Below are 17,376 nucleotides of genomic sequence, written 5' to 3' on the forward strand. Positions count from 1 at the left end.
TGGCTCCATATACTGGCTAGTAATTTTTTTTTCCTTACAATAAAGGCTTCATCATTTTCTCTTTCTAAATTCAAAGTCTTGCTCAGCTTTGTTCCTCAGAACTAATGTGTGCCCCTTCTGTTCTCTGTACTGCCAAAATTAACACTCAAGTTAAAATTATAGATGCCAATAAAATCACCACAAGTAGTGGATATTGTGATTCCTCATAAAAATAGTCAAACATGCCTGTAAAATGCACTATGGGCATGGCGACAACACAACTCTATTCCTCTCAACAAACTCTTCAGATTCATTTGCCAGGTGTTATCTTATATGCCCTTGGGTTTGGGGAAATCACCTGCTTTCTGAGGTTACAGTTAAGTGAACAACTTCTCCGTGCAGCGCCTCAGACAAATCTTGTGTTTTACAATTTAATTCAATTTATTAACCCCAATTTTATGTATTAATGCTGTTTGGTTCTTTTAACAGAAGGCCTACTACAATATTTTTTAAAAAGCTCTTCTAAAAAAAAAAAAACACACACACATACTTCTTTTCTATGCGCTCTCTGGAAGACCACAGCACCCATATGGTGGGGCAGAGTAGACGGCTCCCGTTACCTCACATGCTCCTGCGTTTTAAGCAGCTTTCCTTTGAAACCAGATTACTATTCTTGACTTTCCAATGTTTGTATTTAACATTCAGAAGAAAACTGGCAATGAAAAGGCACTTTTACCAGTTTACTGTAGGTTTGTTTCAAATGCCACTGATTTCAAAAGTTGAAGGCTGAGCCTGTTGGCAATAGTCAACGAAGGAAACAGCATAGAAAAGGAATTTTAGAATATTTAGAGATTCTATAACAACTTTTTAAATGTTTCCTAATGCTTTACTTCAACACCTAATGGGTATCTTAAAGCAGGTCCAATTCCTAAGCTATTATTTGAGTAAATCATTTTAATCAAAAGACAGCATAAACAGAAGACACCCATCAATCATACTGAAATACAGGTGTCCATTAGCTATTACTTACTAAGAAACTTCTAATGGGAGTAGAGTTAAACAACAGTAACCATGGTGGCTAAGGGCACCAAAAAGAATGAGTTAACGTCCCCCACATCACCCAAGCCTTTGTGCTGATCAGTCTGTCTAATGCCACTAGGTGAAGTGACGAATTAATTGGCTCATTGGTCTACAGAGGAAACTCATGATCTTCCCAGTCCGCAACCTTTTGTGAGTCATATTAGCTATTGCTCTTGTTACTCAGATTTGACTAGAGGTAAAAAGGTTATCACAGAATAAGCAGAGACAGACAAGGCAGAAAGGGTAGAGAGTCAGGCAGAAAGGGGCCATCCATGGGAAGGGGTGGGTGAGAGCGCCCTGGCCAAGAGCCACCTTCCCCATCGCCAGAGGTGATTCCTGACATCTCTGATAGGAACAACTAAAACTTTTATTGGACCATTTAGCTATTTGCAAGAGATGCGTAGCAGAAAAGGTAGGATAGAAATATGAGCCCTGGGACCAATCAGAGGCTTCCATAATTAATGCCTTTGCTAAGGCTCCCCACTATAACCCATCAACTGCGTCCAGGGTGGTATATGTTAGGCACATGGAATAAACCTAGCCGAATGCTTTTACACGGTAGGTCCTCAAACGCATGTAGAATCAAAAGGTCCTACATACATAGACAAGAAGAGGCAAGGCCCTGCTACCTTACGAGATGTTTTCCAACACCAGCTGCCACTTGTGCTCCAGTCCTTCAACCAGAATGAAGTTAAAGCCATTTAGCAACAGGGATAAAATGATGATGAAGTACCAGTCCTAGATGACAACAATTAGCAAGATCTCCCAGATGTCCTGAAATTCTGCAAAGCACCTGACCAACAAGAGCACCTGAGTAATATGACGTCTTCCTTTTCCTTAAGTGCATCACATAGGACAGAACATGAATTCCTATTTTAAGCCACCCTGTACTTCTCTTCCATGTTCATTCTGCAGCATAACCTGGCCTAACACTAGACATTAGATGCTCCAATTTCCACTGATGATATTTCCCAGCTTCAGCTTATAAATCAGTCTAACAACTCTAGGTCACACATTCACTTTCCCTCCTTTTAAGTGAGAATCACCAGAGCTGTTTCTCAGTCTTTGTATTCTCTGCTTCATCAGTTTAGGGATGACAACAGTAGTGGGACTGATTTCTGTAAAATATAATTGTAATAGGACAGGAAGGCCTAATTAAATAAACTACAAATATGGACAGGTTGACAGTTCCCATATTACAACAAAATTATACTGATTGACTGCCACCAACCCCCCTAAAACTGAACACCCTCCTACCCCTTCCAACTGCGATGGAGGTCATTATGAAAGGCCTATGTAAGAATTCAGAGGCATGAAAGAAAGGATGGAGGATCAGATCAGATACACAGAGGAAACTTCCAAGTCCATGTACAATTAAGTAACTTTTCTCTCTTCAGTTCAGCATTACAAGATGGTGATAAAGGCCATGAGCTTTGTAGTCAAAAGTCTAGGTTCAGAGCCCAGTTCTGCTCCTCATTGGTTGTGTGATTTGGGGCAAATTATTTAATTTTTTGAGTTTCAATTTCTTCTTTTGTAAAGTATACATACTGATGTTTACCTCGTAGACTCACTGAGAGGATTAAATGAGATAATGGATGTTGAGTGCTTACCCTGTCCCCGAGACCTAATACATATTTAATAAATAGTAACTAGTATTAAAAATACCTTCCCTGGTTGGGCACGGTGGCTCACGCTTGTAATCCCAGCACTTTGGGGGGCCGAGGTGGGTGGATCATCTCAGTTCAGGAGTTCAAGACCAGCCTGGCCAACATGGAGAAACCCCATCTCTATTAAAAATACAAAAATTAGCCAGGCGTGGTGGCAGATGCCTGTAATCCCAGCTACTCGGGAGGCTGAGGCAGGAGAATCACTTGAACCCGGGAGGCGGAGGTTGCAGTGAGCCAAGATCATGCCACTGTACTCCAGCCTGGGCGACAAGGAAAGACTCCATCAAAAAAAAAAAAAAAATCTTCCCCAAGCCCATCTAGATTTATCCAGTTTACTCATTTACCATGTTTGATTTTCTACCAAGGGAAAATTTGTTTGGTCCTAAAAATAGCCTTTTTAAAAACACTAAAATGTCTTCGGGAAGGTTAAGAGTGCAGAATTCTTTCTTACACTAGTATGAAGTAGTTTAATCAGATCACTTTAATCAGATATGTAGAATACATAGCATTTGGGATGCATCTCCAGGCTGAGAGTGCAAACATGCATCACACTAGGGACTTTGGAGAGAAAAAGGCACTAGGAGATGGGAAAGAGTGTGGATAGAGAGTTACAAGGATATCAAAGGATGTTGACCTATTTCAAAACTTAGGTTGGGCCAATCCATTACCTAAGAAAGGGAGAGGAAACTCAGCACTTAAATAAGTGCTTTTAGTACTAAAAATCAGTGACACTAGAAGTTGAATAATTTCTGATATGACTTGAATTATTAGTAACCATTCTGGCTCTCTTCTAAGGAAAATGTCCTGTAGGAGTCAAAAAAGTGACTTTCACATGAACTTCCCGAATTTCGCATACTCCTTGTAACTTAAGGATGGCTTGTCCAATACAATTCAAGTAAACCATGATCAGTGTCCATATTTAAGGGCCTCACATGCTCACTTGTCCTTAACGGTAACAGTCCTTTACAAGCAGAGTAAGGCAGCTTTCCCGGCTGTGACACTGCCTCAAGGTAAGAACCATCACAACTTCTAGAGTGGTATGCATGACTCCTGAGGTCCGCCTTAGCCTGAATATACCCTGTGAAGACGAAGATTCTTAAAATTAGCAAAACCAGATCATTCTAACCCTCTATGACTAAAAAAAAAAAAAAAAAAAAAAAAATTCCTGCTTTTTAAACTTTCCCTCTTCCTATTCAACTATTTTTTGAAAGGTTTCCATGTGTAGGGAACTGCTAGGAGATGTAGAGAGCAGAAAAAAGCATAAATCTTGATCTCTGCCTTCAGTGAGATTACAATTTAGGTGGGAATACAAGATATACAATGTGAAATCTATAAACAATCATGAAATATATACACTGCTGTTCAAAACCCTTAGAAGAGCTATAGCAAGAAAACACATGAATGACTAGAAAATTAACTCTATAATGGGAGTTTCGAGGATTTAGAAATGACCTCTTGTTGGGATGATTAGGAGAACTTTCCAGGGGAGAGAGATTTCGAACAGGTCTTTGAGGATGGGTAGAATTGATGGGTGTGAGGACATGATGGAACTGTATTTGCAACATACCGCGCTTGTGTTTTTTCTGACCAAACATCCTTTAAACCTGACTCAGCATCCTCGACGTTGCTCTGAAGATATAAACTGCTATGCAGAAAGAAGAGAGCTCTGACAATGAAGAAAGGAAAGATGCTTTCTTTTCTTCTGTGAGAGGGTGAGCTATGGGATGGATGTGACTGTGAAGAGAAAGATGTTCGAGGGGTCTTGAATATCTGCCTTTAAAAATGTTCTAAAAATTCTTACCAATTACATACAGGATTCACCACTCTCAGAAATATCTTTAACAGTACTGAAACCAACCATGTGATGAGGTGGTAAAGCCATGCTTTCAGATGTGCCAAGTCTCATTTTGGAAATGAAGCATGTAATGTACCTTTGAGGACCAAAATTTACCATTTTGTTGTCATGTTTTTTTAAAAAGCTTTTGTGTGAAAAGTCCATGGATGTTGTAAGAAAACAGCTCTGTCATAATCTGAATCCTGAAGCAGACTATGATGAAATATGCTTACTTCCTTAGTAGTTAATAGCAGCTTCAATATGATGTGAGTCTTGGAAACAGTCCCTGGGTACATAAATCAGGCTTTCTTGGATTTTAGTGCATTGCATGTAGGTTAACAGGCCAAACAGTACACAAAATTTCAGGCACTGTATATTAATTGGTAAGAAAAAATGTCAAGGCCGGGCACAGTGGCTCATGCCTATAATCCCAGCACTTTGGGAGGCCAAGGCAGGCAGATCAACAGAGGTCGGGAGTTCGAGACCAGCCTGACCAACATGGAGAAAACCCATCCCTACTAAAAATACAAAATTAGCCGGGCGTGATGGTGCATGCCTGTAATCCCAGCTACTCAGGAGGCTGAGGCAGGAGAATCGCTTGAACCCGGGAAGCAGAGGTTGCAGTGAGCCGAGATTGCACCATTGCACTCCAGCCTGGCCAACAAGAGCAAAACTCTGTCTCAAAAAATAAAACCAAACCAAACCAAAAAAAAAAAAAAAATCCCCAGAAAAAATGTCAAATACTATTTACTGAATGTCTCCCTCAGAGCAGCAAGCGAGACAGATATATAGCTGAGGGAAATCTGGAGCAGTCTGATTATTTCCTATTGGCAAATCCTGCTGCTGTGGACTTCTCGTCCCCGTGAGCAGCTCTGGGATGACCCGTGCTGGTGAGGTCATGTGTGGTGAGCAGCCCACAGTGGGAGGACCTGGACTGCCTAAGATTGAGGCTGGGGGAAGAGTGCAACAGCAAGACTTTTCAGAGGACCGTGCACCCTCTTCACAGGTGGTGCCAACATTTCACCATATTCCTTTGCACACAACAACTCTTGAAATAAAAGCAGGGGAAACCTACCTGACCCTTTCTGGACTGGCTCCATCCCCCAGGTAGCGTTGACGCTAAAGCCTGGTGCATGCTAGGGGGTTGCATCCAAGCACAAGAAGGAGCCAGTAACAGAAACGGACGTCCTAGAATCTGGAATAAGAAGAAAGAGTAAACTTTCAAGTCATAGTATCCTAAATGAGCATTTCAGATTGGCTACTGAGGGCCTGTGGAACACGACAGGAATCTGGTACTTTACCTTCGTAGATCTACTTTTTAAAAACGAGTTCCAGAACTCTCAGCTCTTCTTACAATTCAGGGCTTGAGGTACTGGTACAAGTTCAGTTCAAAAGCTGGCAAAAGGCACCTTAAAAAGGCTTTGTGAATGTACTTTGCTGGTAACGTTTTGAGGAGGGGAAAAAAAAGGAATCCTCTTTACCATTCTTTTATCTTATTTGCACGGAACAGCTGGAATCCTGTTCCATGCCTATCCCATACATCACAGCCACTTGCTGAGCCAACATCCCACTGCAATGCCTCGGAATCTGCAGTGTCACTCCTCTTCCGCTTGTTCTCTGCAAAGTGAAGTCACAGGGATGGATCAGCCAACCTGACTTCTCACTGCCCTGCCCAGAATCCTTTGTGAACTGAAATGAGTCATCGCTCCAAGAAAAGCTACAGCCTCTGTTTGTCTGTGCAGGCTCCTTTGTCTGTGCAGTGCGGAGACGCGAGGTCGGAATGTACCCCAGGCGAGGGGTGGCGAGGGGCACATTCTCCTCTCTAGGGGCCCAGGTCCCCTCCCATGCATTAGCACCAACTCATATTTTTTAATCATGAAAAAGGTAAAAAGGGCACATACCTCCAGATGCTTGAAGAGAGCACACACACACATTAAAATTGATCTGGCGTCATATACTCACCAGTCCGTAATCAGAGACCTGCCACATTTTCCTATTTTTGTGTTAAGGCTGGCTTTGCATTGTGACGAAGGACGCATCTCCCTTCTGTGTGTAACAGGCGGTTCTACTGCACACTGTATCAAAGTTTAGCTGCAGTGAGCTATTTGTCATAAATTCCAGTCGCCGTGCAAGTCTTTGCAAGCCTGGGTCTCTTTATTCCCGACACACAGCCGTCAGGCTCGCGGTCCGGGCAGCGGCAGAGCTCGCCCAGCACCAGCCAGCGCGGCTTCTGCCGCTGCGAGGAGGGCGGCGTTGGGAATGAGGTCACTATGTCAGGAACTCGCTCTCAGCAGGAGCCTCTCCTGCGCTTACAACACAACTCCAATCGCACCGAGAAGCAGGATTCATGGGATTTGGGGGGTGGCTGTGTCCTCCGTCTTTTCTTAAAAATGCCTACCGCTAAGATCAGCAAGGTGAAAATGAACCATGTATCTGCATAAAAATGTCGTTTTCATTGCACTATGGGTGCCACGCTCACCTGTGGACATGCATTTACACACCGACACACACACACAGGGGAACTTATGCCAGCAGAGAAAACATTGTCTTTATTTAGAGTGCGAGAAGCAACACGTAAACATCTCAGGAGGAAAACGGGGGCGGCACTTGAGAGAGAGGACAGAATGGAAGGAGTAGAGCAGCCACATAAAAGCCAGAGAAAAATGGAGTCAGAGAGGCTAAGGAAACGAATCCCACGGCAGTGGAAGTGCTACTGCCAAACTCTCCCAAACGCAGTAACATCAAAACAGGCACATCTTGCTGCCTCCACTCAGGATCCAGGTAACCAAAAAATTATCCCATTCTCAGAAGCCCACAGAGGTGCGTGGCAGATGACTGTGCAGCAAATTCTCCCACATCCTCATGAATCCAGCAGGTCAGCTACCAGGGGCACAAAATGTAGGGTGCCAGCAAAGACGGGAAATGCACTGAAGCTCTTGGTAAGGCACCCCTGAAACTCAGAGTTACAGGGGTCCCCATGTGGGTCTCCAGGCTAAAATCCTGGAAGCATCCTATTCTCTCCTGACTCCGGTGATTCAGCCTGTCCTCCAAAACCTACACCCACAGAGCTCAGGCTCTGGCAAAGGCCCCGCTGCGAGTTGAGTCCAAATCAGCGTCTCTTCTCACCCCGGCACAGTGACACCCATTCTGTCCTTGGTAGGCTACAAAATGTGTAACCCTCTTGTGCGCCATCACCCATCTGACAGCTACAAACACTAACCAGGTCCCCGTGCCCAGATCAGCTCTTCTCTAGTTGCCTAGAGTCTGGGACATTTGGCAGGCACGCAGACTATATATTCATCTACTGATCCACTGAGATGCTTGCTTTGAATGTTATTAAATAAAACGTCTTCCATGCCCTCAACCGCCTGACGCTTTTCACATCCTCTGCCCTCCTGGGGTCCCCCCTTTGCTCTGGTCTGGTGTATCAATTTCCCTCTGATGATGTGGCATCCTCCTGCTGAGTTCTCCCTGTGGCACTATGTCCTCCCTGTCCTGGACTATCTGTCACCCTGTGACCCCCTTGAGAATGTGTTCCACACCAACTGCTACTGCTGCACTTTTTAACAGCCTCATCAATTTTACCTTGTATGCTTGATCAGAAGCATATAAGGACATAATAGGCCATATATAGATGAAAACATACATGTTTGGATATTAGAAATTATGACTACATTTTTATTATATGTTCTCATCCGTTTTCTTCAAGTATTTGTTTTTTTTTCTCTCCACTTATTTAACCAAATACGGTCTTGATTTTCCTTTCTAGTGTATGATTTTCTCTCCTCTTTGATAAGCCAGTAGCTCCTCATCCATGCCACAGACAGAGCCTAGGGCCCAGCACCAGGGCCTCCAACCAAAGTCACTCACCTTTTGTCAAACTTCTTTAAGGGTGGCTGTGTTGTTGTTCATAAATCCACCCAAATGCACTTAATCCAGCCTATTCCTGTGGGGCTTGGTCTGATCACTGTGAGGTCAGACAGCGTGCCTAATAAGCACACGCACTTTAAGAATGCGATGATGGACGCGCAGAACAAATGTATTACAAAATTCAGATCTAAATAGACATATCTGTAGTCCTAGCAATGTAAGAGCCTCCTGGGAAGCCCTGGGTCACTGCACCACTTCCTGACAGTTAAAGACACAAGTTTCTTCTATAATCTACGAAAGGTTAAATATGTGGAGAAAGAAAAAAAAATCCAAATACTCGAAGAAAAGGGATGAGAATGCACAAATAAAAATGTAGTCATAATTTCTAATATCCAAGCATGCATGTTTTCATCTATATATGGGCCTAGTATGTCTGTATTTAGAAACTCACATAATCTTCAGAAGGACTCTGGAAGTTAAGTACTGGGGTGATCCCCACCTAAAGAGGGGAACTGTCTTCCTGAAGCTTGTAGAGCTGGTAAACAGCAGAGACAGGATTTGAACCCAAGGCAGCTGGCTCTCGAGTCTGTTCTTTCAGCCACTGAAAGTCAATTTTACCTTCTACCCTTTTATGTATGCTGTTCTACAGACTTTCTACATCATCTTCAACAACCATTGCTGTTGAAAGTCTGTTCTTTCAACAACACGTGCTACCTCTTGATTATTAGAATAAAAAAGCCACTGTAAACAAAAAATGTTAAAACCTATATCGCAATTTTTAAATTTAAACTGAAGCCAATCTGCTTACTTGGCACATGGACCAATGAGGTAAGTTCACAGGTGGGATCTCCCGTAGGAATTGCCTCTGCTGGGATCTATGACCCCTGACGACTGCCCCCCCAGCAGACTTTTATTGAAGGACCATGGGGAAAAGTATACACGGTCAGGCAAAACCACCACAAGCTCATCTTGCTGCCCTACGGAGAGTACGATGGGTTTCATAATGGGCACCATTGGCCTCCACTGAGAAATAAAGACAAGAAAGGTCTGCTGATGCTTTAGATCTTGGTGTCTGACGGCAAGATGAGCTCAAGAATCACACGCAGCCATCATTAGCAGTCCTCCTCCTTGCCCCGTGCCTCTTGCATCTTTGAGTAACAGCTTCGGTGTTACAGTAAAGATTTACAAACATCACACAGAGAACCGCAGAGGTGATTTGCTCAGTTGATGAGGTGTGGGCAGAGGTTGTGCTTGGCACTTGCCTGCGTCCTTGGCAGTAGATTAAATAGTAGCGCCACATAGTGACACACGGAGGATCTTAATAAATGCTTGATGACTAATGGTCTCACATGCTCTTAGAGCTGCTCCACTTGAAAAAGCAGAGAGCAATAAATATCATTAAAACAATTAAAAATATTTATCAGGTGACTAATTGCAAAGTCCTATGGTCAGTTTGGGAATTTAAATCTTTAAGGTCTTGTACATATGCAGTATAGGAACCTTGGTGCACACTCTCTCATGGACAAATGACATGGTGTCTGCCCTCAAGAAGCTTAAGATATACTTGAGGAGGTAAGATACTCACATATAAAAACTGCAAAAATACAAGGCAGTGTATTTCAAAGGGGAGGAACAAGTAACCAGTGCCCCCAAGAATTCTGAAGAAAAGAACCAGGGTCAAAACAGTCAGCAATGGCTTCCAGGGAAAGGCAAACTTGTTCTAGAATCTGGACAGGTGAAAGAAAAGAGAAAGCGCAGCCCATATGTCATAACATAAGCTCCGTGAGCAGGGATGTTTTTTGCATGTTTTGCGTTTGCAGCTATATCCCTGAAAGTGCCTAGCCAACAGCAGACCCTAAATCTATGCTGAAGGAAGGAGAGGACTGACCTGCAGACAGGAAGCATGGACAAGGTGTGGAGGTGTGGATGCAGGGGAGGTGGGGTTCATAAGGCAGGCGGGCCTGCCTGGGGCTGAGGGTTCATTACTGGGAAGCAGAGGAAGAGGAGGTAAGAGAGGTGGTCCAAGGTCAGATTCAGAATGTGGCACACGGTGGCTCCTGCCTGTAATCCCAGCACTTTGGGAGGCAGGAAGATCACTTGAGGGCAGGAGTTCAAGGCTGCAGTGAGCTATGATTGCACCACTGCACTTCAGGCCTGGGAAAGACAGCAAGATCCTGTCTCTAAAAATTAATTAATCAAAAAAAAATTTAAAGAACAGTCTTTAATGGATAGGAAAATGGCCCATTTTATATTTGCAATGAATTTCACTTGGCATTTGCTAGATGGCCCTTAGTAAGTTTCCTCCCAAAGAAGCATGACACCTTCATTCTCCAAAAACATTTATAAGTTCATGGCGGCTCCCAGGAGGGAAGCGATGCTGACAATATGGTCACACGCGGCTTCCCCCAGGGACTTCTTGGCCTCCTATCACAGCTCAGAAGTCTGTGGTGTCAAGATTCTCTCCCCTTTTCAAGACTGCACCAATCAGGGAGAAAACAATCCTAGTCTGTGACAATATTCCACTAAACCTCCTTTTGAGTCAAAACACACTTATAAAATACAGCACGTGAGATCCTAGCGTATGGCTGAGGTCAGAGTAACGATGAATGGGTACCACTCCTATATTCATTGTTCAACATCAGCATCTGTGTCATTCAAGGCAAAGAGGGAAAGAGGGCCAGGAGAATAAAGAAAGATGGTTATTTCTGATATGAGAAAAGCACCATCAAGGAAGCATGGAGGGAACTGAGAGGTGCTTCAGGAAGGAAGAGGCACTGAGGCGGCCCCGCAGGATGGGCGAGTAAAGGGGTGAGAAGAGGAAAGATGAGAGTGGCTTTCCAGGCAGCAAGGCAGGATGAACAGAGATGATGTGGTTAGACAGTCTAAGATGTTTTGGAGAGTGGCTGGTGGTAGAATCAGCATGGCTAGGTTGAAGGGATTCTATGAAGGAGATTGGTAGCAACGAGGCCAAAGAGTCAGTCAGGCAGGGATAAAGATAACATTAAATACATGGAGAATGGCATTAAAGGTTTCTACAAGGGAGATGTTCCTCATGCTGAATGTTTAGGTTATGCAGGCAACAGGGTATAGGATTCATGCAAAGGAAAAGATAATTACTGAGGCAAGGTAAAAGCCTACTGTGAGAGAGTGGACAAGATGGAGAGTGCTCAACCAGGGAACGGAGAGGAGCAGAGAGAGGTGCTTATAAAAATTATAGATAACTTCCCTGTTTCACAAAAGTACTATCCGACATTTCCAACATGAAATCCTGGAATTCTATCAGAAATGCATTTCTAGGAGTTTTACAACGCACCTAACACTACCTCCTCAGCATCTATCGAAAAGACTATCTGTGCTCTAGCAGTAGCCTGACATTTGGAATAGTGCCCAGGGTAGAATATTAGCGCAAACTGAGAAATAAAGGGAAGAGGAGAAATTCTCTAAACAAAAACCCCTGGGCACCAATAACAGATTAGACTTTCTTAGTTGCATAAAATTGATTTAAAAAAAAAGACACAAATTAAAAACTCAACAAAAGCAGTTTGGAAAACAGAAAGTTCCTACATTTTCAGGGCCTTTATAGTCCAGGATTGACTACGTTTAAGTGCATATTTGTAATGGTGGAAGAAACCATTTCAATTAAATTGGGTAAGATTTCCTTGCACTGCATATGCAAGAAAACTAAATATTTAAAAAAATACACTTGGTGTTCTTACAAGTATTAGGGAGCATCACTATGAACATGAAGTGAAGAACATTGCTATTCTGTTACTTAAATTCTCAAAAGTCTTTGGATCAGTCAATTCTCATAGGATTGGGAACACTGAATGAGTGCAGGTGAGAGCTGGAGGAGACACGGAAAGACATCTAGTACACCATTACTTGATCGAATATAATCCTAGAGCCCAAAGTGGGAAGGTGACTTGCCCAGGTTGCAAAGATTTACTGGCAAAACCAGAACCAGCACTGAGGTCCCCTGATTCTCAGTGCTGGTGTCCCTCCGTTACTCCACAACACCTCCTTGTAAAATATAGTAAAAGAAAAGTCGACTCTAAGGCTTTTCCAGATGCACTTTGTGTTGTGTTGTGTTTTGTTTGAGACGGAGTCTCGCTCTGTTGCCCAAGCTGGGGTGCAGTGGCACAATCTCAGCTCACTGCAACCTCTCTACCTCCTGGGTTCAAGTGATTCTCCTGCCTCAGACTCCCAAAGTGCTGGGATTACAGACGTGAGCCACTGCGCCCGGCCCCAGGTGCACTTTGGATAAAAAATTATACATTAAGTGTGCAGATATCCAATGTTTTCCATACCACATTATGGTATAAACTATTTTTCTGCCCTAAGTTTGTCTAATCAATATCCAGAGAAGACACGTAAGGAAAAGATGAAAGTAAAATGAGGGAAAACTGAGGAGCTTATGATTTTTCAGTTAAAAAGCCAGACTCTAAATTGCTGTTTTAACATTAAACAATAAGAAAACGATGAGACAGCACAGAAAAATGAAATGTTGCCCTTCTCCATTACAATATGATTACATAGCATTTGGATTTATGGTCTATTTCTTTCCAACCTACTGGGTTAAAACACGCCTGAGTATATCTCAGACGTTTCTATCTAGTATCTGTATTTACACTGCAGAGGATAATGGTGGAGGCCCACAGAAGCCCCCAATATGCAGAGGAAGAACAGTTAGATTCTACTGTGAAGACGCCCTGAAATTCACACAGTATATGCATTCTACTCTGATAGACCCCTGATTGTCCTAATAACAAAAGTTTAAAACTTTGTTTACAATGAACACCATTCAATATTACTTTCCAAAATGTACAAGTGAACTGACCCCTTAGGGAGACCATCCACATTTATCTGGAGGTTGTATAAACCTGCCAGAGTATGGCCCCAATCCCTTGGGACAAATATGCCCCCAATTTGAGAAACAACAACTACATCTAAAAATACACCCTAAAAATGGCATTTTCCAATTAGTTTTCAAAACTATCATCAGTATTTCTGTTGCTTTAAACATACACCACCAAGGAGTCCTAGAGCTCTTTTAGCTGGAATTAGTTAGAAGGTCAAAGAGCTGAGAAACTGAGTTACTTTGTCACTGGGTTATTTAATTAGAACTAAGTTATCCTCTCTGTGGGTTGCATTCCTTCTCTGCAAGATGGAATCAGGAAAGAAATATGAAGGTTGCAAAGACTGCCATAATTTTGCAAAGCAGACATAGCAACAGAATCAACCTCTGACCTCAAGGTGCTTCCAATTAAGTGAGGAATGAAAAGTAAACATACATGAAAAGAAAGTATCACAATACTTCTAAAAAAAAAAAACTATGAATAAGAGGGAAAAAAATCACTCCAAACTAAGTCCAGACAGAGTGTAAAGTAAAGAAATACCGGCCAAACATCCTCATCACAAAGCTGAACTCGGCACGACCAGGCTGAATTTGTACTTCTCACAGTCCCCAATGGAACCAGCTGGAAGGGGCAAGCCACAATGGAACACCAGTTCAGGGGGGTTTGCAGGGGCCTTCCCAGGGCTGCTTTCCTGACGCCTCCGCATCCGGGGACAGGCTCCTAATGTCCACCTCTGTCCCTACTGACAAGGATGACAACAGGATCCGGACTGTTGTGTTCACCTGGTGAAAGTATAGTTACTTTCAGCACCCAAAAACAACCCAATATTCGCTGGCTTAAAAATAAATGTTATTTGGGCTTTGGTCTCCCCTATACCTTTCATATCACAATCACAAACTTCTACACTCCCACTAACATCTTTAATGTACATGAGCCTCATCCTCAGTATCACCTCCCTATATCACCTCATGGAAGCTGGATCATGCATTTTTGTTTATAAAGCTAGAAAATGTCATAAAATCCTGATGTCAAAAAGTAAAAACTCATCATAATTTATCTCTCTGAATGAATAAAAATAACATAATTTGTTTTCTAAGATCACAGTGATTATAGAGTCATCAATATTTGTGCTGTCAAATCGAGTAGCTACTAGGTGTGTGTGGCTCTTTAATTATAAGTTAACTTAAATTAAATAAAATTAAAATATTAGTTCCTCAGGAATAACACTGGCCAAACATTCTCATCACAAAGGTGAACTCGGCATGACCAGGTCTAAAATATTAGTTCCCGAGGAACTAACATAAGACCTGAAATATAAGACCTAATAATACATTTAGAATCTGGATTTTTAACTAAAAAATCATAAGCTCTCAGTTTTTCTCCTATTACTTTCATCTTTTCCTTCCTTGTCTTCTTAGAACATTGATTATAAGAACTTAGGGCAGAAAAAGTTTATGCCACAGTGTGGTATCGAACTTTCTGAGGAACTCATATTTAATTTTATTTAAATTAACCGAAAATTAGGAACTAATATTGTTAGCTCCTAATATTTAAAATAATAATAAAATATTATTACAAGTGCTCAATAGCTACATGTAACTAGTATTTACGATGCTGGACGGAGCAGATAGACAACATTTTCATCATCTCAGAAAGTTATACTGGACAGTACTGATCTGGTTAATCAATAGGCAATCAGAAGAATATCGGTGATATGGTTTGGATTGGTGTCCCTGCACAAATCTCATGTCAAATTGTAATTAATTCCCAATGTTGGAGGTGGGGCCTGGTGGGAGGTGACTGGAGCATAGGCGCGGAGTTCTCATGAATGAGTTAACACCATCTCTTCGGAACTGTTCTTGTGATAGTGTGTGAGTGAGTTATTGTGAGATCTGGTTGTTTAACAGTGTGTAGCACCTACCCCCTGCACCCCCAACCTTTTTGTTTCTCCTGCTCTGGCCATGGAGACACGGCGACATGCTGGCTCCCCCTTCGCCTTCTGCCGTGACTGTAAGTTCCCTGAGGCCTCACCAGAACCAGATCCTGCCGTGCTTCCTCTACAGCCCGCAGAGTCACAAGCCAATTAAATCTCTCTTCTTTATAAATTACCCAGTCTCAGGTATTTCTTTACAGCAATGCGAGAACAGAATAATAAAATTGGGTACCATTCACTTTTGCCAAGAAAATTCATATTTTTAATATAATTTTAAAAATTAACATATACAAAATTGAGGCCTCTTTTGATGTACAAATTCTGTAAGTTTTAACACATGTGTAGATTTGCCTCCTTGCCATTGCTCGGGATAGAATCAGATATGGAATTGCTCTATCACCCCAAAGAACTCCTTTGTGTTGTGCCTTACACACTTCCAATCCCTGGAAACCACCGTTATATTATTTTTCCTTATCATTTTGCCATTTCTAGAGTGTCATATAAATGGAATCATATAGCAGGTAACTTTTGGAGACTGGCTTCTTTCACTGAGCCTAATGTTAAAATGTATCCACTCTGTTGCATGTACTAGAAATGGGATTGCTGGATCATATGGTAAGGATATGTTTAACTTCATCAGAAACTACTGAAGTAGGATTGCTTTGGCTATTCAGGCTCTTTTTTAGTTCCTGGAGGCATCACATTACCTGACTGCAAATTATACTACAAGGCTATAGTAACCAAAATAGCATGGTACTAGTACAAAAATAGACACATAAATCAAAGGAACAGAATAGAGAACCAAGGAATAAAGCCATATAACTACAACCAACTAATCTTTGACAACATTGACAAAAATATACAACACTGGGGAAAGGACACCCTATTCAGTCAATGGTGCTGGGAAAATTGGAAAGCCAATATGTAGAAGAATAGAACTGGACTCCTATCTCACTCCATATACAAAAATTAAATCAAGATGAATTAAAGATTTAAATAGAAGACCTGAAACTATTAAAATCCTAGAAGAAAACCTAGGAAAAACTCTTCTGGACATTGGTCAAAGCAAAGAATTTATGACTAAGTCCTCAAAAGGAAATGCAACAAAAAACAAAAACAGACCAATGGGACTTAACTAAAAAGCTTTTGCACAGCAAAAGAAATAATCAACAGGGTAAACAGACATCCTACACAATGGGAGAAAATATTTGCAAACTATGCATCCAATGGAGGGCTAACAGCCAGAACCTACAAGGAACTCAAATAACTCAACAAGAAAGAAACAAGTAACCCCATTAAAAAATGGACAAAGGACATGAACAGACATTTTTCAAAAAAACAGGCAAGAGACCAACAAACATATGAAAAACATCACTGATCAACAGATGTTGTGAGGATGTGGTGAAAAGGAAATGCTTATACACTGTCTGTGGGAATGTAAATTAGTACAACCTCTATGGAAAAGAGTATGGCAATTTCTCAAAGAACTAAATATAGAACTACCTTTGATCCAGCAATCCCACTACTGGGTGTCTACCCAAAGGAAAAGAAATTATTTTACCAAAAAGACACCTGCACTTGGATGTTTACTGCAGCACTACTCATAAGAGGAAAGATATGGAATCAACCTAAGTGTTCATTAACAGATAACTGGACTAAAAATGTGATACACACACACACACACACACACCACACAAACACACACACCACACACACACACACACACCCACACACACACGAAATGGAATGCTACTCAGCCATAAAAAAGAATTAAATCATGTCTTTTGCAGCAACATGGATAGAACTGGAGGCCATTATCCTAAGTGAACTTACTCAGAAAGTCAAAAACTGTACTTACAGTACAGTTATAAGTGGGAGCTAAACAACAAGTGCATAGGGACATGTGGAGTGGAACAACAGACATTAAAGACTCTGAAAGGTAGGAGGGTAGGAGGGGAGTGAGGGATCAAATATTACCTGTTATACTGCCTATTGGATACAATGTACACTGTTTGGGTGATGGTTACACTAAAAGCCCAGACTTTACCACTACACAATATATCCATTTAATATAACTACATTGATATCCCCAAATCTATAAAAATAAAAATAAATTTTAAGAAACTACTGAACTATTTTCCAGACTGGCTATACAAT

General features: G+C 41.8%; 1 protein-coding gene across 9 annotated transcripts in view; it reads right to left on the reverse strand.

Annotated features, from left to right (window-relative positions):
* Positions 1 to 17,376, reverse strand: part of LOC105466588 (storkhead box 2) — a 117,877-nt gene that overhangs the window by 28,880 nt on the left and 71,621 nt on the right. The window contains exons 1-2 of one of the 9 annotated variants that reach the window (XM_011715653.3): positions 6,523 to 14,704; positions 6,042 to 6,177 (exon numbers count right to left, since the gene is read on the reverse strand). The exons of 4 other annotated variants lie outside the window; for them this stretch is intronic. Coding sequence is in view for 3 of the 5 variants with exons in the window: in XM_071092783.1 (XP_070948884.1) it covers positions 4,294 to 4,321 (28 nt within the window). In the remaining 2 variants the exon portion in view is untranslated. 4 more of the 9 variants (XM_011715650.3, XM_071092783.1, XM_011715654.3 and 1 more) reach the window with 4 other exon arrangements.

This window comes from Macaca nemestrina, chromosome 3 (genome assembly GCF_043159975.1).
Source record: "Macaca nemestrina isolate mMacNem1 chromosome 3, mMacNem.hap1, whole genome shotgun sequence".
NCBI classification, from domain to species: Eukaryota; Metazoa; Chordata; class Mammalia; order Primates; family Cercopithecidae; genus Macaca; species Macaca nemestrina.